The sequence below is a fragment of the Sciurus carolinensis genome, chromosome 1 (assembly GCF_902686445.1).
Source record: "Sciurus carolinensis chromosome 1, mSciCar1.2, whole genome shotgun sequence".
In the NCBI taxonomy this organism is placed as follows: domain Eukaryota; kingdom Metazoa; phylum Chordata; class Mammalia; order Rodentia; family Sciuridae; genus Sciurus; species Sciurus carolinensis.
The window spans coordinates 140,723,916-140,751,591 of NC_062213.1; the positions used below are offsets into that span (position 1 = coordinate 140,723,916).

General features: G+C 33.3%; 1 protein-coding gene across 17 annotated transcripts in view; it reads right to left on the reverse strand.

The window, feature by feature from the left end:
- The window catches only part of Adgrl2 (adhesion G protein-coupled receptor L2), a 266,353-nt gene that overhangs the window by 69,033 nt on the left and 169,644 nt on the right, over window positions 1–27,676 (reverse strand). For all 17 annotated transcript variants that reach the window (XM_047539007.1, XM_047539001.1, XM_047538992.1 and 14 more), the window contains one exon: window positions 15,824–16,037. In XM_047539007.1, the coding sequence (XP_047394963.1) occupies window positions 15,824–16,037 (214 nt within the window). The remainder of the gene's footprint in view (window positions 1–15,823; window positions 16,038–27,676) is intronic.

Sequence of the window (27,676 nt, forward strand, 5' to 3'; positions counted from 1 at the left end):
TTCATAATCTAATCCTTTTATCAAATTGACTACCACTGCAGGAGTCTCATGTGTTTGCACAATTAAAAACCCCATGTTAGCTGTATATAATAAGGCATTACATTTGATGCAAATCCTTTCCTATTGAAATAAGTGCCAAGCTGACAGCAGGAAGTAGCTGATAAGAAAGCAGCAAGGCATTGCTGATGGCATTCCTGATAACTGAACACCAACTCATAAGCATTCAGTCTATAGCCTATTTCCCAAAGAGCTCTTTTCTAAAAAGCAGAGATCAAGGCAAGTATCCTTTTGCTGTATCTCAGTCACAAAGGCAAGAAATTATCTTTAATAAGAAAGAGAGATACATAGATAGATACATAGACAGCAGAAGGGAGGGAGAGAGAGAGGAAATGAAGGAAGGGAGGGAGAAAATACCTGAAAATTTTATGACCACCTGTGATTCTGCTACCAACAAAAGCAGTAGAAGGCAATATCTGTTCCTATAATCTAGGAGTAGAAGTATCTACAATTGTGAAAACAGTAACACCCCAAATATGCTACATTTAAATAATATAAAAGCAGAGAAAAGTTAATAAAATGCAGAGAAAATGTGTGCTCCTGTTCGCTGCCATAAAAAGAGCTCTTTACTGCTTCAGAGTTAGTATGAAGGCTCTTGAGCCCCACCGCCATTTTCTGTGCTGACATTACAGAGTTAAAAATAATTTTTAAAATATGTATGTTGCACAACTATTTCATAATTTTGAGAAATAGAAAGAACACAATCTTTGAAAGACTCTTTCCTCCTTAGTTTAAATGCTAAAGAAAATGCACAGCACTCTAAAGGAGGCAATTGATGAAGATGCTCCATAGAAAGTACAGAAGGGTGAGCACAGGCACTGAACAACTGCACTCTGACCTCAGCACACCCTCAAAGCCGCGTTTCCCCATCTCGGGTCACTGCACACCAGTTTATGAATGTTCATTGTATTTTTAAGGGAGATTTGGTTATCTTAAGTATTTCTGTATGTTTCTCCCTTCTTCACCAGATTATATTGTCTTTGAGGGGTCAGCTACTGTTCTAAGAAACTCTGAAGCGCATGCCATGCATAACACTGTACTCAATCCTAAAATTTATTAGCTCCATAAACATCAGTCTGCACTCTTGCAAATATATATTATTGTTGGTTGTTCACAGATACCTATAGAGTGTTGGGTATAGGAGCATGCACATTACAGAACACAGTAATATTTGGTAGCGTAAATTAGTGAATGAAGATGAAATTTTTAGAAGCGAAGCATGGTTCTATTACCTATATGATACAAGCCAAATTAAAATTTTCCTGATTTACAGTTTGTATAAACAATTTATATATTGTTATAAAAAAATTCAATGAAGGCAAAAAGCTTTCATTCAATATTATACTCCTAGCCTGAATTAGCTTCATATCAGTAACTTGTCTGAAAGGCTCAGTTCATCAGAACCTATAAATGTTAGGCTCAAGTGCTTTAAATATCGCAAACAACATGTGCAGGCTGGGGACTACAGGGCTGTGTGCTGTGAAGCAGCAAACACTGAGCTCTTCTGAAAGCTAACATGCACTCTTATGCCACAGATCTAAACAGAGTAAGCATATTAAATAATGAATGACTAGAAAAACATCTTTATCACTGCAGATTAAAGACATTACCATATTGTACTCTATTCAGCAATTTTAAGACTTTCACATCTTAAAAGTTACAACTAAATATGATGTTGTCTTAATTTAACAAACTGAATTTGAGATGGTACAGTTTAGACTTAGTAGTGTTACAATTATTTATTTGCAAAAAAAAATGTAACACTTAAAGTAGTATGCTCACAAATAACATTATGTATTTTACGTTAGGAATCATGATCAGTAAGCATATTTGATATGTCATTATTAAGAAAAGAAACATTGGAAGATCTTGCTACTGCTCTTATCTTTGACCCTTAAACTTTTCCATTTCAGCGACCTCATTAATGTCAAAATGCCATTAGAATGTCTGACCACTTTTAAATCTTTACAGCCTAGACAAGGCAAAATCTTTTGGGTCTAATCAGGAATGCATTCTTTTTGTACTTAACTAAAAAGCTTGATAGAGCCACAAAGGTCAACATAGCACTTTTTTTAAAAAGAAAATGGTTGACATGACATAATAAATTTTTAGAATGCAAAAAAAAAAAATCAGTTTTAGATCTGAACTGTATAATTTTTTAAAAAATTTAATATTCCTTTAGTTGTTACACTTAATGGCTAGATTTCTAAAATGTATGTATTCAATATCACTGGCAGGACTTGCTTTTTATATTTAATATTAACACCTTTCTATGGTTGAGTAACAGATTTGGGATATGAGACAGAGCTCTCCAGAGGCTACTTGCAAGTGCCTTAATCAGGGAAGCCACTGACAGATGCAGATTTAGGTAGAGTGAAAAGATGAACTCCACGTAGGTGCAACCAGAGCCCAGGAAATCCCTTGGGGAGGGAGCTGTGGAGTTTGAGAAAATCTTTAGAGATTCCTGAATGAAACCAAAGGGTGAAGAGGCAACATCTGGCATTCAAAGAAGGCTGCATCTGGGGAGAAGGTTTTAAGAACCTACCAGCTCCGGCAGTTCCTGCAGAGGGACAACTATGAGCCCATCAGAGGGCAAGTTTCCCAGCAGCTGAGGGAAGAGTGCCAGATCATGAAAGAGGAAGTTGGGAGGCACACCACAACACAACATGGTCATGGCAAGAAGTTCCATGAATTGTTCTCAAAGATGTTCTAATACCATGTCTCATTTCCATGGTTTTTATTCTAGTTTACACACTGACATGTCAATCCTGTTTACTAAGCGGTATTCAATGGGTTTCCTATAGAGCAATGAACCTTAACAGGCAGCTTTTAATTGGCCCACATAGGAAACCACATTACTATTAATTCCACAGCTACAGCATAAAATAAAACCATTGCTTCTCAAACTCTAGAGCAATTAGACCTCTCGGCTATTTGGCTAACTCTGCTTCATGATACCCAATGCAGTTAATTATATTTTTTGATGTTAATAGTCTCTGTCAGTCTCAAGCTTCGCTTCGCTTTGATGAATATTTAAATTATATTTGAATAAAAAATAATCTTGGTTACATTTCACATCCAGTAATCATCGTAGTTTAATAAAGGTCTCCTCATCAAGGGTTGAAATAAGTGGCAATGTACATATAAATGTCCTTAGTCAACTTATCAGATAATATATTTGTTATGACCATTGTCTCTCTCTCTAACATACCTGTTTACACACAATTTTAAAAGAAATAATCTCATTCACATAACAACCTACAATCAAATTTCAAAAGTTAGTTAAAACATTCCTTTAAATTACTATGTTGAAGTCCATAAATTAATAATGAGGATATCTTAGGACTAGGCCATAATATACAATTCAATGTATGGAATAAAATCATCAAGTAGCACAGTGTCCTGGAAAGGTCAGCAGATAGTTTCTCATCTCTTCTTTATATTGTTCTCACAAGTTCCAAGAGTAATAACAAAAAGAAAACTTCCAACTACTACACAAGAACTATAAAATAACTTTTATTGAATAGATAAATGTCTTGCTGTCATATACTTGATAACCTTGATAAATATTTTTTTTCATTTTTTAGTCTCTCTTCTCCCAAATCCTAACACTTTGAAATATAAATATATCAAATATAAATATATCAAATCTATGAAATAAATATATAAATATATTTATATATAAATATATTAATAAATATAAATAGATACAATAAAATTTCCCAAAACACACTTCTCCTATGAATGTGCCATGGACACTATATCAATTTCTCAAAACCATTACCTTATAAACTTAAAAGCAGGCATGGATTTAAGTTTAGTGGAGTCTAAAGCTTGTCAAACTTAGGCATTTCTAAAACAAAATAGAAAGATTATGAGTAGAAAATCAGAAACCAATAGGTGTTTCTGAAAAAAGAAAATAAATAACAAGAAATAAGAATTTAAAAGCCAACAACCACAATAATCAACAAAACCCAGAAAACTAGAGTAAGGTTTTTATTATGTAATTGTCTGGCATCCTTTCATAATACTTTAATTTTTTAGCTGCACATTTTAAGATTTTTATCTTCAAATAACTGTTTCATAGTGTCACTTTCTACAATGTTCCCTTTCCTCAGGGGTGGCTGATCAACATTTCCTTTTTTTTTTTTTTTAATTGATGGCTGGATACATAAAATTTGCACCTACATTGCCATGTCATACTGGCTGCACTGCCTCAGCCTGTGCCCCACAAATACTGGCATTCTGATAACTTCTGTTTCATAGAATTCTCATTAAAAGTGGAGGAAAGCACAGCATGTGTACAACTTTAAGTACTAAAATTAACATGTGCTCTATGTAACCTATGCACTCCATCAAGGATACATAGGATAAAATTTCCGCTTTGGTTCTGTATGTATGAAAACTAAATGGTTCCTTAATGTCTTACACATTTAATGACTGAATGATTTTCCACAAACTAGCTTCTGACTTAATATACTAAAAACATTATTTCTTTTCCACTTCCCACCTATCCCAGGTGCCACAGGACACATTTAAATTGCAACATGACATCCAGTTTTGCACATTTATGTCATGATCAGTAAAAAGTATAACAGGTAACAGGAATATGTTTATAGGCCATTTCTTCACCAGAATATCTAGCAATAATTAAACTGTACATGAGTGTCTACAAACTACATAAAAATACTCCACTAAACTCAAACTGAATTTATCACAAACTGAACTTCCACTAAACAGGGCCCCAAAATACTACTGGCTATTCTTCAGTCACCATAAACGTGGGAAAGTGTCACAGAGAAGTCAGAGAATTAAACCAAATCTTAAGGGATGTAGTTAAATGCTGTACTTCTGCCAAGCACACAAAAAGTACATGGCCCTGTGAACCAATGCTTCAGAAGAGGCCTGTGTATGTGAATGGCTCTGAAACCTTAAGAATCACCAGCCCCGTGGATTTAACAAGAATCCACCTCAGAGACAGAGTAATATTTTAAGAAACTACACATGAGTTCAATAAGAATGTCAGATCTGTGGTCTGGAAAAAAAAACAAACAGAAAGACCACACATACAGCAACTCTCATTTTAGGTGCTCCGTCAAGATCATGGGTGGTATGTTGTGAGAATTCTAAAACTATGCATACACCATGTTAAGAAAAACTGAAAAATCTGATACATGTATTAGTTATACAATATCCTTGATATTGACCTATATGAAATAAATATTGAAAGATTACAAGCATTTTTCATATTTTTTCACAAGGAGATTTTTCTTGGAAATATCCAGAAGAGATATTAGCACTACAAATAGTTGTGGAATAACAAACAAAACTTAAAAAAAAAAAAAAAAACTAATAAGATTGCTATAACATATTTGAGAAAAACACTTGGTAAAGTAAGAAGAATGGACCATTAAAATCTGCAAGACAGATTACTAAGTATTAGTAAAATGCCATCAGAACCTAAATTACTCAGAATAATTTTCTTTACACAATGTATACATTAGAATATTAATACTGGGTGGGTTTTTTTTTTGCCCCTGTTATGTTGCTATTATAGTCTATATGCTTACAATTTCAGTATATGATACACAGAAATTTAATTAGAGCATAAGAGACAATTTAAACTATTTTTTATGTAACAATAGTAAATCTATTCACTATTTATAAAATTAGACAGCAGAGAATTATTAAGAATGATACTAATTCAACAGCTACCCTTCTCTTATACTGTTAAGAAAAAATACAGGGATTTGGGATAAAACAATGACCAAGGATGTTTGCTCTACCAAATAATATATGGGCATTTTATTTACTTAGGAATCTCATTAAGTATACAAAGATAATCAGAACGAAGAAACTGCCAATTTTAAACTGGCATGGTGGAATACGCCTGTAATACCAGCAACTCAGGAGGCTGAGGCAGGAGGGTACAAGTTTGAAGCCAACCTTGATAACTTTGTGAGACCCTGCCTCAAACTAAAACATAAAAAGGGCTAAGGATGTGGCTTCCTGGTAGGGTGCCTCTGGGTTTAATCCTTAGCACCACAAAAACAAATCCCAAATCATATTTTGTTACTATTCATTAAATAATTACATGTACAAATAGTAAATGCATATTCAGACAGTAAAATTTATCCCAAATTTCAATGTATACATGTATTATTTTCCCAGTAATAAAAATAAATTTGTGAGCTGGGGCTATAGCTCAGAGGTACAGGCTTGCCTAGCACATGTGAGGCACTAGGTCTGAGTGTGGGCACCATAGAAAGATAGATAGATGGACATTAACAACTGAAAAAAAAGTTAAATTTTTAAAAAAAATTGTACACCATACTAAAAAAGACTTCTAAATTCTTAAGAGAGGTTCCAAGACACTCTCTCTCACGCTCTCTCTCCTCTCTCTCTCTCGCTCTCTCTCCTCTCTCTCTCTCACTCTCTCTCTCCTCTCTCTCTCTCTCTGTTTTGGAGGGGAATGGGTTAGATTGTTGGGGTCAAACTCAGGGTCTTATGTGTGCTAGGGAAGCACCCTACCTCTGAGCTACATCATCCCCAGTCTATTTGTTCCTTTATTTTAAACTGGCAGAAAACATACATTATATTTTAGTGGCACTGGCCTAAGCGAGTGTGGGGGATTGAGCAAAAGAAAAAAACAAATTCAGAGCAAAATTGATGACTATGCTTTGACTTGAAATTCTAAAATAAATTTCATTATTATTCTCTACAACTGTGGCTAAAAATATACCATTTTAGAAAGGATGCTTATAAGACAAATTTTTATTATTAATAGTATGACATCACAAAGCGGGTACATACTAAAAATAAATCACACTTAGGTACAAAATACTCAAGAGGGTGTTTGAACATAGTCTTATGTAAGCAGGTCCTGTATGCTTTCATTTAGAATTCAATAATTTTTGTTAGCTAATAAATAAATTTATTTAAATTTTAAACACTTGATTCAGGAACATGAATTAGGGAAATAAAGTTTCTGTCAATCAACTTATTTACATTTATTTATTCTTTGTAAATATAAATCAATACTTTTGTGTACAGCAGGGAATGTTCTAGGTGAGTAAAAATACTACAGGGTAGAGGACAGTATAGGTACTTCAGAAATACCTGTGTCATTCCATTCATAACATTCATCTTTCAAATAAGAAAGCTGGAATAAATAATCCTTAAGGTCATGAAAAGAACTGTGAATAGATCATTATGATGTACTAAATTTATAGATCAAATGAATGAATTTATAGGTCAAATGTTCACATTTGCTTTTATGGATTGTGATCCTAGTTCTTCACCCCTCTACTTTCAATAATAAAGACAACTATGGAAAACAAAATCGGAAGCCCAGTCAACAAAGTTAAAATGAAATACGGCTTTGCTTTAAAAACTAACTTCCCTTACCTTCATCCACCCTGCACCTGTCCAAAAATAAAAGAAAATTCAAAGTTTTAAGGTATTATTCAAATGCAAGCCTCTGAAAGTTTCACACACTGATCCTCAGATTATACTGCAAACCAGTTATATAGGTGTCCTGAGAGAAAATGTCACTGCTTCCTTGACCAATGACATAGGAGGTAAACCCCATATATAATTAGGAAGGACCAGTGAAAACAAGCAATTCACATCTATACGCTTTGGTGTACATTATCTAGTAAGGAAATTGTTTTACTAATTTTCATTTAAGAAGGAGAAACATCACAGGATTCTGTGATGCCAGAAGCACTGATGTGACACTATTTCTTTTTCCTTCATTTGATAAGCAGGGTTGTAAGGGATATTTAGACGATTCATCTTCTAAGCCATTTTGTAATTTATTAGTCTTTCTTGCACACTAAATGTGAATCTTTAATATGGTCATATTTTTTACTGCCAATAGTCTTCTCTTCCTATAATGAGAGCTTAGGTTTAAATGTCCATCAGTAAGTGACATGCAAAGTATGTGTCCAATTAGATATACCAATTTGAGCTTTAATGGTTATTTATTACTATCCTAAGGTTCAAAAATCTATATTAGTACCCTCTCAATTCCTTGGCCAAAGATATGTGGTTGTAATTCCAGTTAGTTGTCTAAAAACAACTCAACAGAGTGAGAGAATTAGTGGAAATCCATCAACTAACAGAAAATAACCTAAGTACATCGCATGGAAATGATGTGTTAGTAGCATCTCAGTTATTTATTTTTCCCCATATGTATTCTATCCTAATGGACAAATGGCTGATAAACCTGACACCACAGATAGATAAAAGCACTTGGGATAAATAGCATAAGGGTAAGAATGTAGTTTCTCAGAAGTAGCAGGCATAGATCCTATGGGAATGAATAAGTGTACTGAACAAATACTAAGAGAAGAGTACCCCTGACTAGTAAGCACTTACAATAATGCAAGAATAAAATATACCAATTCCCCAAATACTATGAAACATCAGCTTGGATGAAAAGACAGATTAGCTTAATATTTTCCCACTAAAAAAAGCTATTAATGAGTGATCTGAATACCTTAGGAATGTAAATGTAATGTTTATTGTTACCTATAAAGAGAGATCTGGAAACATGGAAATAAACTCTTTCATATGCCTCTGGCTTGGACACACAGCTTCTTTATGAAGACTGAATGATCAATAAAAAAAGTTGAGAGACTTGTATGTCAAAGAGAGTACACACAAACTGAAATCTATAATCATGAAGTCTGCTGAGAACACCAGCAGAACTGTGACTGCGTTTTAATGGATTTTCTTGGCTGAATTCTGAGGAGCTTTGAAGTTCATCACTTTTTATCGTAAAATTGTGCATGTGTGTGTATGTGTGTTTTCAAAGATCTCCTTTTTTAAATATTTTACAAAATTATCTATAAATATCTGAAAATTAAAATCTAAGTAACTGAAGTTCAAACTTATTTAAGAATACAGCTGCATAAAATTTCACTAAGGTATGAATCACTCAAGGTATAGACAATCTCAGGTTTCAGCCCCTGTGGCAAATAATTCAACCCTTTTTCAAGGGCTCATGATGTAAGAAAATTATAATATGTTGCCACTTCTTCCCTTACTGTTTTAAAAATCAGTAAGAATACACATGCAGTGATGAAATGAAATGTACTTCTAAAATGACAATGATTCTTTAAATGTAATGAAAGGAAGTTAGAATATGATGAGCCCCACCTTTTCTCTATAGCTCTAACTAGTATTCAGTAATCTTTTAAAAAGAGAAGCCATTGCCTATTACCCCATTCCCTCAATAGAGGGTTCCCCAGTTACATTCCCTGCCTAGTAGCAGGAACCTGCAGGTGACATGGCAGAAGCAAAGATCACTTTGCATATTATAGCCGGCTTGCTCTTTTTCAGGCAAACTTACTTGTGACCAAAGGCTAAAATTTACACTTAAAATTTTCCAGTCTCACTCTGCATGCACAGCAATGTGAAGAAACAGAACAAAACAATGTGCACGTATATACAATAACACATTCCTTCATATCCTCAGGGGCAAAAGAAAATATCGCCATGTGAATTAGTCTTGGGTTAAAAATGTTAAATAAAATATAATGATCATACATAGAAATGACAGGTTAGGCCTTGAACAGTTTGTAAAGAAAAAAGGTCAAGAACTGAAATCACTGAATGGGGAACCGGAAGGAAACAGATTTATCTGGTGCCCACATATTCAAGTCTACTTTTGTCAGTCCAACCTGTTTTTCACTTAGTTTACATTAATTAAATTGTACCTGAGTTCTAGAAGCTATATATTTTTCTCTCTCCCCTAGGATAAAAATCCTTGATTTGTGCCTGTAATTTGTAAGTCATGTACTTACTCACTGCCTGTTTCCATTGAATAGATTACTACCTAATTCTTACTGAGTTATGCAAGGTTGATTACTGTTTTCTTGACTTCTATCCAGAAAATCTGCTATCTGAAATCCTAAGTGTAAGTGTGTGTGTGTGTGTGTGTGTGTGTGTGTGTGTGTAATTTGAGCTATCAAAAAAGAACACAAATCTTAAAAAACATCAAGAAAAATAACAACTCTCTTTTGTACTTCATTCCTGGCTTGGAAGACATTATCCTCCTGTGCCAGTTCCATATTCCTTGAGGGCAACTTTATCTCTACTTCTTAAATGCAAGTGTTCTCTAGGACTTCTGAATGTTCAAACAACATAATACTGTTGGGTGATATCATCTATTCACCTGCAACTATCAACTTTATGATTATGTCTGCTTCATCTGCATGTTCTTCTTTAACCACTCACGTGAATACCTAAATAACCAAAAGTGTACTAAATTTTATTCAATAAGAAAGCTGGGAGTTGGGTGTTGCTGAGGAGTGACACTGACCAAATTATAGTTATACTGTTTACATGTATAAATATGTAACAACAAATCCCTTCATTATGTACAACTATAATGCACCAATTTTAAAAATGTGGAATAAAAATTAAAAGGCAGAAACCTAAAGTAGTCATGCTATTATGTGCTAGCCAAATGCAATCTGTGTGTGTTAAAAAATTTAACTAAAAGTTTGTAAGGAGTCAGGCCGATTCCTAACCTAGGACACATAACTTTTCTTTCCTTGGGCAATTTCAAAAACAAATAAATAAATTAAAGAGTCTATCTTTCTATCAATTACACAAAACACCTCTCTACCATAGGGAATAACTGAAGCACCTATTCTTCTCACTATCTTTTTCAGGTTAGTACTTAGTACTTTTAGTACCTCTTTGTACGTACAAAGGTACACTAATATGCATGAGATGATAAGAGTTGCTCTATAAAAGAGGACATATCTATGCAACTTAACCATACATTCAATATTGAAATATAAATCAATATTTATTGACATACTCAATTTCTTTCAGATCTCTAGTCCAAAGTGTTAAAAACTTAAGGACATATTATAAAGTATAATTAAAAACATCTAACTACCCTGCTCACAATGAACAGATTTGCAAGTGAAAAACCTAAATTGTTTGAGAAAAGGAAATTGGGTACAATTTAGCACATTGGTTTAAGATACTTCCTTAGATTGTACTGAAGTATTGCTAAGAACAATACTATTAGAAAATTCTAATTTACTTATTAATCAAATACTTCAGAGCAACAGCAATTTTTGTGAACAAATTCAAGATGTCATAACTCTTTTATTATTTTAAGTTGTTCCATAATAATTATCGTCAGAGAGTGCTAAAATTTTGTTTTAAATCTGCAATGGTGAATATTCCATAAATCACTTTAAGAAAGAATTTCATTTCACTTTTTAGGATGAGCTACTCGAATATGTAAAAGACAAACATAAAATCTGAGCATCCCTATTCTGAAGATCTAAATTCTGAATTGCTCCAAATTCCAAATATTCAGATGGAGAGTTTTCAGTTTTAGATTTTCAGATTAGGGATGGTCAACTAGTAACATCTATGCAAATATTCCACAATCAGATATCTCAAATACCTCTGGTCCCAAGCAATTCAAAGTATACTATCAGTTATTAATAGAGCTTCAGCTTTATTCTTTTAAATTGAACAGGAAATAGAAAATACAGAGTGAATAAAAATACTTTTATGATCACAAACATGAATTACAAGTTAATTTATTTACTTCATTTTTAACTGCTAAAGTGGTAACAGTGAGGAGAGGGATGAACAAACTTGAAATGCAAAGCAAAAATACTATAATTGGTACTTAACTTTGTTGATTTCCATCATTATATGCAGAAAGAGAGGCTTTCAAATTTAATGGAAAAAGTCAAATGTTCTTATTAGCACTTTCCAAAGAGAAACTTCTATTATTAAATAAAACTCTCTCCCTTTACTATATTACTAAAAATCACAGTTTTTTGACAAATACAAATTTTAAAATTTGCTAAGTTATTATTAGGGGCCCAGTATTTTTTAAAGAGTCAAGTTATTCTACACATTCAAAATAATTGTTCCTAACAACACAGTGACAAAAAATGCTGCCCTCCTTGTTTATCTTACAGCTATTCAAAATGCTATCCCAAATGACTGTCTTAATTAAAGGTTCATGTTTTGATATACAGAGTATGGGGAGCTTATAAGCTACCACTAATTTTTAAACCATCTTATGAAACTAATTTTGAAATCATCTTAACTTTGTCTTTCTTTTTAAATAAAGTGTTTGTGTTTCAACTGTCATTCTGATTTTTAAATAATTACAAGCCGCCTATACAATACAACTTAAAAAAGGGATTTTGACATCAGTTTTATTACCTTCTTATTTGTGCCAATACAGCATATACTGTGTGAGGTTTTGACAAGAAGTGTAGAGAGAACAACTACTTGTGTTCACAGAATTTAAATACTGCTAATCCCTAGATCTTTTTAAAGTACTTAAATATCTAGAAATGCAGTCCTGCATTTATAAAATAAATAATGAAAACAATGATACTTTATTTTGCATGTTTCCTATAATGATAGTCATATGAGCAAGCATAATGACATGTGTGACTAGATATTTGCTGTGTACTTAAATGTATATAAAACCAGGCAAACAAAGATTAGCTACAATGTACAAACCCATAAAGTCAGTTCTTCCACATTTTTTTTGTACCAACTTCTACTGCTTTTTACTTGTTAGTCTAGTAAAAATAATCATTAAAAAAAATGGTTTACTTCCTATTTATTTCTGGTCTGCTTTTTGGATGCCTAATTCATAACACTAGCACTGAACAAACAGATTAACATGTTAAAAATGACTAAATGGTTGTTTCTGAGTATGAATCTTATTGTCTCCCTGGCACAAGCTGTTCCCCAATTTTGAAATACCAAGTACAAAAGGTTCTACAGGTTTAGCATTCCTCATTCAAAAAACTTGGGACCAAAAACATTTCAGATTTTCAATATTTGGATTTTGGAATAACTGGATAATACAATTAGATATTATGAGGATAAGATACAAATCCAAACATAAAATTTACTTATGTTTCAAATGCATAATTATACACAAAGCCTGAAGATAATTTTTTACTGAGGTCAAAAAGTTTCAGATTTTGAGTATTTCACATTTGGATTTTCAGGTTACTGATGCTCAAGTTGAAGAATGTAACCACTTTAATTAATATAAGAGGTTTCACAGATCACAATTCTAAACTTACACAGTTCATAAAGGATTTATGTTTTAAATAAGAATGCATTTAAAACACTTTTATGTTTTTTGCAAATAAGATTTTTACCTAATTATTAATAAAATTTATTAAGAATTGAAAGTAAAAACTTCTTGGTGGAATCTTTCAAAAGGACACTGATGTTCTTTGGTTTCTTAAAAAAATCTTGATAAGCAGTGTTAGCATTTTAAATAGCAAGTTACTACATAAAGTGCTACTTTCTGCAGCTAATGAACTAGGACTTCGTTGAGAAACAAAACTGATCAAATACAATTATCAAAGCATACTTCTCAACCTAGGAATTAGATATTTTATTATATCTGAAAGCACATGTATATATACACAATACTTAGACTCATTTTCCTACCTTACTGAATGGTGATCTTTTAAAAGTTAGCTAAAGACCAATTTATAACCAATGCAAACCACAGTGTCTTAAACATTCAATGATATCACATTTCATATTGACCTGTTTAATTTTCCTACTTGTCAGGTCAGGGGTGGGGGGAGATTTTATTCTGAACTTTAAGCAAAAGACAATTTGCCTTGTGCCTTAAAAATATCTAGAGCAATGTACAAGGTAATAAAAGAGAAAAGAATTGTGTGAATTATAAAGAATAGACGCTTATAGAATGCTTACCCTATCTGTATGCTCCTTAAAAATAGAAGAAATTCCCACTTACTATTCAGAAATACGTTCTCCATATTAACACATGTTAAGATTGATGGCACTCTACACTCCTCTAACATTAGGTGCAATTATAAGTAAATGAAGCTCAATCTGCTAGGAAAGACAACCAGAAGGTCTCTGAACTGTTGAAAGGATTTTATCCACACTGTATATACTCAATTATATACTTAGGTTAACTCGAATGTCTTGTTTTACAATGTTTGCTCTAGGTATGGATCAAGAGCATGAGAAGTCATAAGTCCAAAAAACTGGGAGAAAATATTTGGAAAAGATATAATTGGTTAAAAAAAAAGTAATATTATCCAAAATATACAAAGTAAATCTTAAAACCTAACAATAACAAAAGAAATAAACATACTAGAAAAATGGGCCAAAACTAAATAGACATTTCCACTAGGAAAGACATAGAGAGGGCAATATGCATGTGAGAAGATGTACAGCATCATCCATCATTAGAAAATTATAAATTAAACCAAGGAGATAGATGACACTACCACATATCAATTACAATGGCTAATATCCAAACACAGTCAATACTAACTGCTGACAAGTGTGAAGCAAAAAGCAGTCCCATTCATTGCTGGTGGGAATCTAAAAATGATACAACTACTTTGGGAGACAGCTTGACAGTTTCTAATCTAAGTACATGTACTCTTACCACACACACCAACAATCACAGTCTTTGTAATTACCCAAAAGGCCTCAAAACATGTCCACACAAAAACTGGTGCACAGATACTTACAGTAGCTTTATTCAAAATTGCCAAAACTTGAAAGCAATCAAAATGCCCTTCAGTATGTAAATAGAAAAACAAACTGTGGTAATGTCTGGTCAATGGAATATAACTCCCTGCTAAAAAGAAACAAGCTATGAAGGAAGAAAGACACCACAAAAACTTAAATGCATATTATTAAATGAAAGAAGTCCATCTGAAAAACCTATCTATGATTCTAACTATATGACAGCATAGAACTGTAGAGACAGAAAAAAAAAAAGGAATTATCAGGAGTCAATGGGAAAGGAGGAAGAAAAGAAGAGGGAAAGCAGTGAAAATTTTTAGGGTAGTGAAACTATTCTGTGTGATACAGTGGTGGACACTTATTGTTAAACAATTTATAAAACACATAGAATGCAAAACACCAACAGTGACTCTTAATGTGATTAAACTATGATCACAGACATAGTGGTGCACACCAGTAATCCATGGAACTCGGAAGGTAGATGGAGGAGGACTGCAAGTTCAAGGACAGCCTCAGCAACTTAGTGAGACTGTCGCAAATTTAAAAAAAAAAAAAAAAAAAAATTAAAAAGCCTGAAGATGTAGCTCAGAGATAAAGTGCCCTGGGTTCAATTCCCAGTACCCACCGCCCCCACCCCCCAAAAAAAACCCCAAACACAACAACAAAAAAAAAAAAATGAATTTTGGGGGTAAGAATGTGTATGTAGGTTCATAGACTTTAACAAACATACTGCTATGGTAAAAGATACTGATAATGAGGGAGGTTGTACTTATGTGAGGATAGGAGTTATATGGGAACTCTGTACTTTCTGTTCAATTTTACTAGAATTTAAAATTGCTCTTAAAAACTAAAAGCTTTTTAAAAAAAAAAAAAGCAAAGGAGCATTTATTGACAAAGACCTAAACATTTAAACATTCTTGATTATTACATAAAATATTTCAAATTTTTGAAGCTCTAAAAAACAAGATCACACTTGAATTATTCTGCCTCTTATGAAATATAAAAGATATGCATTACATAATCCTCCTTTCAGTCCATATTAAAATAATGTACAAATTTGAATATTGTAAAAAAAAAAAAACAAGGTAAAAATCAACAGTCATGGTAAAAATCCAACTCAGTTGAGATATGGGCTGTCTCTATTCACTTTGGAATTACATTAATTTTACAAACTTGGATAAATACACTAGACAAAACACACAATAAACATATGAATATTTACCTTTGAGTCATGATTTTGAAGGCATCTGGGAGGTAGCAGTCTGTATTCTCCATCTGAAATGGGTCTGCATCACAAATCTTGTCATCTGTCCGACCGTAGTTAGCACTCTCGATCATGATGACATCACTGCCCGGGCAGCGCAGATCTATGGAATAACCTTCACAGGACAATTCTCGCCTGACTAACCCAAATGGTAAAGCTGCTCTGCTGAAACCTTAAAATAAGAAAAGAAAATTGGACTTTAATTAATTTTTAAAATTATTTTAATGATATACTTTCCAAGAATATGATTCACATCTATGGTCAAAAGATGTCCGAAATTTTTGTATTTAACTCTATGTCTGAAATTTATTATCAGTTTTCTTTTATATATCTTTACTTGGACTCAACTTTATAAGATACTTTAAAATTATGCAAATGAAATATTTTCTGCATAATCTATTGTAAACACAAACTAAATAGCTCTTTTTCAGTCAATCCAAAAAAAAAAAAAGACAAATTTGATCAACTGTATACAAACCGTGACAAGTTTTACAAATATCATATATAACAATTAACTGAGGAACAATTTTCATTTGTGCAATGGAATATAAGTTCTGCTATAATTTCTTGTTTAATGTATACATATTAATTTGCTGCCAGGATCATTATCCTAAAAATACCTTTGTCTTAGAAGTTCTTCCCCAATATAAGAAAGATACTTATGGCAGTGGAACACAGCAGATAACTTTTTCAACTTATAGAGACTTACTTAAAACTGACATGGCTGAAAGGATTGGACAAAGGACACATTATTGCTGCAATCTGATCCTATCAATTAAAAGTCCCAAAATGGCAAAGTTTCTCTAAGCTTCAGTGCTGTAATCTGCAAAATGGAGATAAAACATCTGTGATATTATTTTTCCTACCTATGACTCTTAAATGAAATAATGTACATTAAAATGCTTAAAGTGCTATATGAATTTATTCATAGTATATCCAGTCGAGTGTAGATATAGCCACTGTCCATGTGTGCTGCAAAAAAGGTTCTTAAATGGAATAAAAGTATGATTACATGAATGGTATGATCTACATCGTGTACAACCATAGAAATGAAATGATGTGCCCCATTTCTGTACAATGAATCAAAATGCAGTCTGTAAAAAATAATAAATAATTTTTTAAAAAGAGATTACACTTTGAAGTCTGAACTATAATTTTCAAACAGGGCTTCCATAAATCTACAGAACACAGGCAAAAAGTAAAAACAAGAAGCCAAGGATAGCAAATATGTCTCTGGGAGACAAACATTCATGCTATACTGGCCCAACATACTACCTATCGATCAGCCTCCACATCAAAACCTTCCCATGCACTGCATGAAATTTTTATTTCAGTTCTCTAGGTTGTCACCATCTATAGTAATCCTATTATAAAATACAATCCTTTATTTTTTATCTTTATACTTTTAATTACCATGCCTCCTATAATTTATCCCACATGGGAGTGGTGGTCGTGGGGGGGGGTGCCGCTGACACTCAAAAGCAAAAGGAACAATTCCAAGTTATAAATATCCAACTTGAAGAACTGGGTTGTGTCCATGTCAATCCAATGCTAAAACCTGCTCTCTGAATCCTTATTGTACAATGTTTCTCACTAATTCAATGAAAGAGAAAGTCAACTGGATAAAAATGAATCTTCCTTCTAAGGTACAAGTAATGTTCTAAAGGGGTTAATGGGTCACATACTATTATGAGCTGGAATACTGGCAACTCTCACACCTGGCTGAACCCTCAGTTTGACTGAGTAAACTAATGGTGTAACTGGATTGGCCAAGGAAAGGGAAAAAATAGGATATCTGAAACCAGAAATTGTCAGGGGATCATGGCAAACTCCAACCTGGGCAGGTTTTCACTGACATCTGTGGTACTATGAGAACACTGAACACATGCGAGGTATGCTATTGATAACGAGGAAACATAGAAACAAAGCAAACAGAACAGGGCAAATGTCAGGACAAGCTATAAGCAGGCCCAGCTTTGAAAGATGATGTGTATGAGTGTGGGTATGAGTGAATGGGTGTGTATGTGTGTATAAGAGAGAGAAAGGACAGAAAAAGACAGAAAACAGGCTTTTCCTCCTTTCCTGTACTACACAAATTACCAAGTTTAAATGATTATTATTATATTTGTTTTAATTGAACGTATTTGTATGTCTTTAGAAGCTGATATTTATTTGTGGCAAAAGCTATGTGGAAACTCAAACAAGTAACATTAAATAATATTTTAGAGCACAATCTATTTTAAAGGCAGAGGTGATTTGCAATTTTAATTCTATAATAAATCATATTATTAGAAAATGTGAGGAATATTAGAACATGCTATTAAAAGACTGGCTTGGAGTCATAATCCACAATTCTTACTGTTTTGTCAAAAACACAGAATTGATTATGAAGCTCTGTGATTTTTAAACTGAGCTCTTTAATTTTTATTGTTTTTGTTAGTTTGCAGGATCATAAACATGGCTGTAAGTGAAGCTTTTCAGGACATACTGAGTTAGAATTTCCAGGTTCAGATAAAGCTGGGATACACCGGGGGTAAGGATGAGGGTGGGGCATTAACTTACAACTCACTGATACACAAGTAAAATGTGCCAAGGTTTTCTCTAAGGCCTTTTTTTTTTTTTTTTTTTTTTTTTTTTTTTTTTAGTTGTCATTGGACCTTTATTTTATTTTATTTATTATTTATTTTTTTATTTTTATTTTTTGCAGTGCTGGGGATTGAACCCAGAGCCTTGTGCTTGCAAGGCAAGCACTCTACCAACTGAGCTATCTCCCCAGTCCGGACCTTTATTTTATTTAGTTATATGTGATTCTGAGAATCTAACCCAGTGCCTACACATGCCAGACAAGTGCTCTACCACAGACAAGTGCTCTATCCCAGCCCATCTCTAAGGTCTTTTAAAGGTAATTTTTCATTTATCTACTGAGATTTCATGTTTGTTAAGTTATTGTCATGATATTTCCTCTTAATTCCCTAATACAGTTTTATCATAATCTTTGAACATATCCATAACAGCTGCTTTGAAATGCTTATCTGCTGAATCTATTATCTGGGCCTAAGTGAGAGTTTCTGTGAAATGCTTTTTCTCCTGACTATGGATAAACTTTCCTGTTTCCTTATGTAAACCTGTAAACTTTCTGCTGTTGTTGAAAACTATACATTTTAAATAATATTCTGTTATTAGTCCACCAACTGTGGATTCATATTTCTTTCCCCAGAGAATTGGAGCTATTGTATTTTCTTTTTAGTGTCCTGACTGGATCTACAAAATCTGTCTTCCACCCTGTATGCAGCTACTGACATCTCTGCTTGTTGCTTTGCTTTTACCTTTTAGCCTGGATTTCTAGAAGTTATGCTCTGTCTTTGTATAGCTTAGTGGTCAGACATAAACTTTGCACAAAAACTTATAAGCCCACAATAAGGTTCCACTCTGCTGATGTGAGTGTTGGGTAGAGTATTCAAAGTTCAGGCACTCTTCAAATCAGCCTGTTATTTGCTTTCTGCCAGCCCTGTCACATCTCTTTGTACATGTCAGGAATGCAGAAAGAACTAGTGGCTCCTCATTTCCTGAAGGTGCCTGCTAGTGCTTTCTGACTGGGACCACACCAAAGGGTAGCAGAGCTACATTCTGGGGGCAGGAGCAGGTGTTTATTTCCTATAGTATCTACTGCTTTCACTGACAATGGTCTTGGGTCTTGGTTTCCACCCTGAACTTCAAATTAAGGCAACTCTCTCTGGCAGCAAAGTTACTGCTTTGGAAGGTCAGCCTTGTCCTGATGAAGCTACTACAATGACAGCTAAGTGTGAAAGAAGGGTAAGAGCAGCCTACTGCTCACACTGGAAGTTCTAACAGATTTTCCTAAGTGTATGCTCCCCACTAATTGTTTGGCTTTGGTTAATTTTCAGAGGCCAAAATGATTGTTGTTGACAATTTTGTTCAATTTTACATTTGTTTTGGGGAAGAAGATTCTTTGTACTACCATTGGCAGAAGTTCCTTTAAGGACTTTACAAATATTTACTGACTAAAAAATCTGCAAACCAATCATACAGGTAAGTACTGTTATGATCACCACTTTACAGTTATGTTCACCACTTTACTGAGAAGGAAACTGAGGCACAGAATGATGAAATATTCCATGGAATGAAATTAAGATTTGAAACTCAGCCTGTTGTAGATCAAAGAGTTAGGTATGGTGGGTGTTGTCAGTCTTGGGTGAAGAAGAGGAACAGAAAAGTAAAGAATGCATCACATGGTCAAGTATTCAATCAAATGGCTCATTTAACATAATCAACATAAAGAAATCCCTAAATTAAAGTCTTTTAACCAAACCATTACTATGATATTTATTTTAAACTCTATTTTCAACCCATTTTTATTTCAACAAAGAAAAAAAGAAGCATCCCAACAAGCAAAGTGTAATCCAATCCATCTTGCAATCTTGACAATCGAATAAAGAACTGGTGGGAGGCCCAGTGAGAAAAAAAAAAAAAATCAATATTGCAGCTTTATGCTGTGCAAATGTGAATACCACCAAATAGCAGTGCTTAGAGTAAAATGAATTGTTTTGCTCCATTTCTCCTCTGTGAACAAATGATTCTGAAAAGACAGCCTCCCCTCCCCAAGCTATAAAATGTCAAGCAGTAACTCTCTGTGCTTTAGACTAGTGATTGGGAAAAAATATCTCCCAGCAACAGGTGCTCTGACATAGGACTGAAATCATCCACATTCAGGGGAGAACTCTGAACAAACACATGCATTGCTACTGGGTGGGAATTTTAAGATCAGAATTGGAATTCCATTGTTGGATTTCATATCAGGTATAAACATTTTTACAAAATTGTAGGGTGCTCTGGCACCAAATAGTATACTTTGTTCTAATGGCCTTCAAGCACTTGATTAGAAACATTTTGTTTTTCTCCCATTAAGTCCGTTCACTCTGTTCTTTACACATTTTTATGAAATCATACATTCCTATAACAAGTACTATTAATTTTTATAAGTAATATAAAAATTTCAACTTTTCTGGTATGGTTTTTCTTAATTGCTTTGAACTAAACCCTGTCATGGATGCTACTGATCATGCTGTCTGAGGGCCCCAGGAAGCACAATGCTTTTTGATTATCACGGACCTCTATGGGACTGAGGCTGTGACTCCAAGCTGTATTGAAACATTAACTCAAGCCACAGTCTATTACTAAGGACGGCATATGAAGTCTCTGAATTATTCTTATTTATATATGTTAATGAGATTTTTTCTTAAAATTAAAATGAGTGTTAGAAGTAAATCTGAAAGATAATTCACTAATACTTCAACTGTTTCATTTATCTCTGCATATTCATGGAGTCATCTGAACACAATTTTGAAATTCAAGGATTTATAAAACTTTTTTTATCTAAAGGCAGTATGTTAAAACCCTGTTTTATTTAAGTTTGTAGGTCACTCTGTTGTTTCAGTTATTTGATTAGTTCCATTTCAGAAATAGCTATCAATCAAATCCTAAAATAACTCTTTTGTGTTCATTAACACATAATTCTTTTTACAGATCTGTGCTATGTGACAAGCCTAAACTGTGACAGGTAGAGAGTAAAAAACTGTCACCTGTGACCTTGTTTTCATGCTAAGAAAAAAGAAAGTAAAAGAATACAATTGTCACTTTGCAACATAAGCATACTAGCCTAAAAAATACCAACATGTAACCAAATTTGGTTAGCATGAAACACCAAGCAAATCCTCAAAGAAATATGTAATTTTAACAGAAAATATTTAATTTAAGATCATATTAACTACAACATAATTAACTGAGCATAAAAAAGCCTTAGCTTCTTGTGTCATTTTTATTGAGAAGTTCTATTTATATTAGATAAATAAAACGGAATTGGATGTTTTAAATTATAAAGCATTTCAAATAAATTTTTTGGAAAAGTGTGTACAGTTTATTTTAAAATTTATAATTTTTCTGTTTTTTAAATGTTTTCTTAGTTGTAGATGGGCACAATACCTTTATTTAATTTATTTATTCATTTTTATGTGGTGCTAAGAATCAAACCCATACCTCACACATGCTAGGCAAGGGCTCTACCACTGAGACACAACGCCAGCCCTGAAAATTTACAATATTTTGTTAAGCAAAATCAGCTTGTCAAAAATACTATTTTCCATTGGAAATACATTAAAAATAATAACAACTGTGTAATAAAAAATTAAGACCAAAAAATTTGGACAAAAATAAAATTTCAAAAACCTCAAGAAAAATGTTTTAATTTTGATATTTGCCAAGAGTCCAAAATTCTGGACACCTAGGATGCTGTAAAGTAAAAAATGCACTTTTACAATGTCATCAGTTGTTGGGTTTGAATATTAACACTTCTGAAAAGCCTCTCAATATTATAAGGAGAAAGTATGCACTATGAGTCCTTCAAAACATTTGGGATTAAATTCCTTATTAGAAAGAAACTGATCTTGCCTGCCTAAAAACTTCTAAATTATCTACCACTGAGTAATAATTCACAAGTACCATTAAAACACAGCAATTTAAGTTATAAAATGCTATCAGTTTAATACTGAACTTTAAAAGGAAAATTCCTGACAAGCATGTCTATTAAAAATAACATATGTCACAAAAGAGACACTCTTAATAGTCTCAGCACATAGCTGCAACCTGTCCAAAGTTCACAAATGTAGAATACTTTAATTCCAATCTTCTTTTTAAAAACTTTGCCTGAATTTCATATCAATTTTCATCATCACCCCACTACCCAGTGCCTATGTTTAAACTACTCACTCCACACAGGATGTTCTATCCATCTTCTCTTAGGCAACAATTAGCCTTTATGTTCCAGTTCAAGACATTCGTGAACATAGAGAAAGGAGAATCTGACCTCAGGTCTGGGCCATCAGTTTTTCCAAAAATTGCCTAGCATACTATGTGCCCTGTGTTCTTTTAGGCACCAGGAATATAAAGGAACAGGAAATGAGAATGATCCTTGTATCTGGGTAACTTATATAGATGGCACTATCTACCTAGACAACATTGGAATGCCAAAACCTAGTAAAAAACCAGTTTGGGGTGTTCTTCACAGAGGACACAAAATAAAGATATGTTAACTAAATGGATGTATGAGTGAAATGAGTGAGTACACAATTGTGAGCTCTTCTAACAGAGTAAGAAACATTCTCTAACTTATATTTCTCTGAATTAATGTTTCTTCCCATTCTGGACTTTGAGATTGCAATAGAAAGGGAATAAATTCTATTTATATTTATATCCTTGATTTTCAACAAAGTACTTTAATTTCTATATTCAAAAAGATGTCAAATATACACTAGAAAGAAGATTATTTTTGGAGGGAGAGAACTTAGTTTTCTTTTAATAAAAGTTTTTGATATGATATTTAAGTATGCAAATTATCAGAAATGTTTTATAAAAAATCCAAATAAAGATAATAATACAAACATGACAAAGATGATATCTTCACCAGAGCCCCCTAATCAATGAGATTCCAATATAAAGATGTGCCCTTGACTAACTTCTAGAATTCAAACTATCCCAGAGTTGTGATCATTATGAAAAGAAAAAACAGAAAGCAGACTAGTAATTTTATCCGCCCCCCTTCTCCTCCTCCCTCCCCACCCCACCCTACCTTTCTCCAGGGAAATAGGAACTATTGTTTACAATTCTATATTTTATACTTATTTGAAACCAATTTAACCTTAAGAAGTTACCATCAGAAATACAATTTTTTAGGTCGTTCACATTGTACTACCAAATTAAAGTTCTGAGGTAATTCTGTATAATTTATTCACTGTCAACAAAGAAACCAGGGAATAATTACAGAATAACAAAACACCAATTTCATCATCTCAGGTATGACAATTTCTATCCACCTCTACATTGATTATTTAATATAATCTTCTATTTAATGATTTCTTTTTACTGTCCTTTTGTTATCAGAAATTTCATTAACTCCCCCACCCAAACTCAGAGTACTAGTGACTCACCCAAGCCATGAAATCCTTTCCTGTCACTGTGTTAAAGTCTGATGAATAAAACTAATCAGGGCAGAGACTTCATTTGAAGGACTTCCCAGGCAGGTCTCCCAGATCAAAGAGTCTTAAAATTTGGATTCTACATCTTTTTGTTACTACCATGCTATATTTAAACATAAACAACTTTTTTTTAAAAAAAGTCAGAAAACTACTACACCAAATTTCAGTTTTAAAAAGGTACATTTAAACTAAATTGCAAAAGGGATAACAATGTATGTGAATGTGCATAAGGTTTATGTCAATGTGCTTTATTAGGCAATAACAAACCCTAAATGTGTGAAGGAGTTCCCTGTGAGCTCCTTCTTCATCAAAGGTATCTATAAGGGTTGCAATTAATACCAACCCCAGAACTTAGGAGTTAACAACATTGAAACTGCACTGAAACCACCCCCTCATTTCTCTCATTCCCAAACAGGAATCCAAAGGCTATCACTTCCAACCACAGCTGACTCATACAAGTGTCCTAAAGGAGAAAAACTTACATCCCCAGATGCACGCATGCGAGGTATTCATTTCACAGTTCAGGCAGAAAAAATTAGCACAACCTGAAATCAGTCTCAACACAAATTGTTACCCACACCAACGATTTGACCATTTAAAAAGTGCCAGACATTTAACCCTTTTTCCACTGATGGAAGGAGCAATTTCATGACCTTCTTCCTACATACTTTCAAAAAGGCATTGTTTTCCTCTAGAACCTCAAAGAACTTTGTAAATCAGGACTTTTTTTTTTTAAAGTGAAAACACTAATACTAACATAGACTGATAACTGATGGTTATTTTTATCTCACACACAGATGTAAAGATAAATTTCTAAAAGATACATGGAGCTTGTAGGAACAATTAATCAAACAGGTAATAAGACAATAATAATAATAATTATAAACAATACTCCAGTAAAGATGGTAACTACTGTGCTATGACTTTTCTCAATGAATGCTCCTGGACCAAATAAGAAACTGCAAAATGCCTTAATAAGGGAAATCAAATGTAAAGGTAAGCCCACTTTGTGAACCTCACCTTGAGGTACAATGGATATGAACAAAATAATGAAGATGACCACCCAGTGGAAAACAGAATTTATTTATTGCTCATTCACTTATTCCTGAAGTATTTTTGTCTTTGGTACATTCTAATTCCCCCTTTAAACTATTCTGGAATAAGACTAACAAACCATTAATACTCCCATAAAACCACCATTCCCACAAACTGCAGAAAACCCGCCCAGTCTTCAAATCTTTCCTGAAGAAAACAGATTACTTATAGAAACACTCTATCAATGCAATCTATGACTTAGGACAGAAACCAAGGCCAAACAAAATAGTATGTAGGTTATAAAATCATTTCTTAAATGACAATGTAGTAACTTTGAGTTCAAGGTTAGTTTGAGGGTTATATGTTTGTGTTTTGCTACTGAGATCTGTTCAATTTTTAATGATATGTTGAAGTTTTAAAGAACACACTCAAAACTTTTCAAATCTATGTCACCATAACATTCCGGGAAAGAGGGAGGTAGATATATTTAATCTGATATTGCAAAGTTATAAAATGTTACCTTAAAAGAGAAATAATACTACTTTTCTGCAGAGTTAAAATTATATCCTTTCTTGTATTTAACTGTCAAGCTGAACATCAAGGGAACTAAGAAACAGCATGGTAGCAGATCCAATGGTACAGGCCCTGCCCCGACACACTAAGGCCCATTGTAGTCTTTCATACTTGCTCCCTACAGGTACCAACAGTGCAGAGGCAACAGAGCAGTTCCAACTTCTAGACCCAGAGATTCTAACAAATTACAAGGAGTTCCGGGAAAAAAAGGTTCATAGGGACCCTGTTTGAGCTAGTGTTGCTGTGCCCTGGTGTATGACTCTAATGCCCCTTCCCTGGTACTTTAAATGTTTATTTCCCTTTACAACCTCAGATACTTTAATTTCATCCTTATGACGCTGAACGTTACCAGATCCAAAAGTTCCCTTACTACTGAAGGGGAGGAAGAACCATAGAAGAATCACTCTCTAAGAGTTCCAAGAATAATCAAATGCTTCTTATCATAAGGGGAAAAAAAAAAGTTTAGGATTTGATTTAAAGTAACTGGCATGTTTTAGGAAATTACATTTCTCAAATTCATGTAGTGTCATGACTAAGATGAGAAATCATGAATATCCACTGTGCCTATTTCCATGATTGGTACATAAGAGAGAGCAGTGAACACATAAAAGAACCTGGGCAATGAATTCTAGTTCTGCCATTTGTTGACTGGTAAAATGTAAATAAGTTTCTTTACAAATGAACTTCACTTCCCTTATTAAATTGTTGTATATTAATATAGTTGATACAAAAATAGTAATTACTCAGATATTCTGCAAATAAAATAGAGATTTAGTCTATCAGATTACCCACACACCTTATTCTGAATAAAATTTTAACCAATTCTTTTTCCATGATCCATGGGAAAGAATGACTTTTTTAATAATATGTTTAAAAAAAATCAAAGGAACAATATTTCATGACACATGCAAAATTATATGGAATTCACATTTCAGTGTTCTATAATAAAATTTTAATTTTTATCAATAATTTTTTTAGATATTCATCTATTTCATTATATGAATATTTATGACACCCTTGGTTATGCCTTCTGACATACAAAGCCTAAAGTATTTATCATCTAGTCATGTACAAAAATATTTACCAACCACTACTGCAAACAGTTCAGGCAAAATAAGTGAATGTAACTACAGTTTCCTCTTCTCAGTGGATGTTTTGATATTGAGTAGAAACAAGTTATAGATAGCATAGCATGGGTCTTGTGGTTTAAATTTATCACAGAGCTAATTAAATAAGGAGGAACAAGATCATTAGAGTAAGTTCTCTGCTTACCAAAGCGCTGGAAGGTGATGTAATATGGGAGGTGGGGATATGATCAGGTGGATCATTGCATTTTAAAAATGCCCCTAACATTTTAATTTAATGATCTGTACAGATGCTACTGAACTGTTTAATTCTACAATGGGTAACTATTTTATAACAAAACAAATCTGGACAAGGAGTATTCCTGATTTGGCTTAGAAAACCCGAAAGAAGTGTGTCACTGTATAAATTGCTTCAATTGCCAGTGTCCTAGTGTCTTTATTTGAAAACTAGGCAATGGTATTAAATTAATTCACAGTGTTAGTAAAAAGATTGAAGGATATAACAATGTACTTTAAACTAAAAGCACTGGCCACAGAAACAGAAATTAAGATAAAGCAATTCTGAAATTTTAAACACTGGAATTTTAAACACACATATTTAACTAAGCACACTGATTATGTTCCCTAAGGTACTACAGTTCTAGTAATAAAATGCCTCCAAATCTCTCTCTCTCTTTCTCTCTCTCTCCATAATACATACACACACACACATAGTTTATTACTTCAGTGTGGGATAAACATAATACTAAATAATGAAAATATAGGTAAATCTGATTTCAAAATAACAATTAATCTATTCACTAAATAAAAGCCATGACCCTCCCAAAAGAAAAGAAAATCAACTCATCTATCTCAAACTGCGACACTCCACACTGAAAAGTACCAGAAAGGAATAAACATCAAAGTGTGAATGAAGATAAAAAAGTGTCTAAAGCAAACTGTACAAGGTTAAATATGTTATATAAAAAGTGTTTACAAAGCAAGAGTATTGATTTTAAAGTAGGTTTAGAAAAGAAAAGGGCTGGTAATGTAGCTCAGTGACAGAACACTTGCCCAGCTTATGCAAGGCT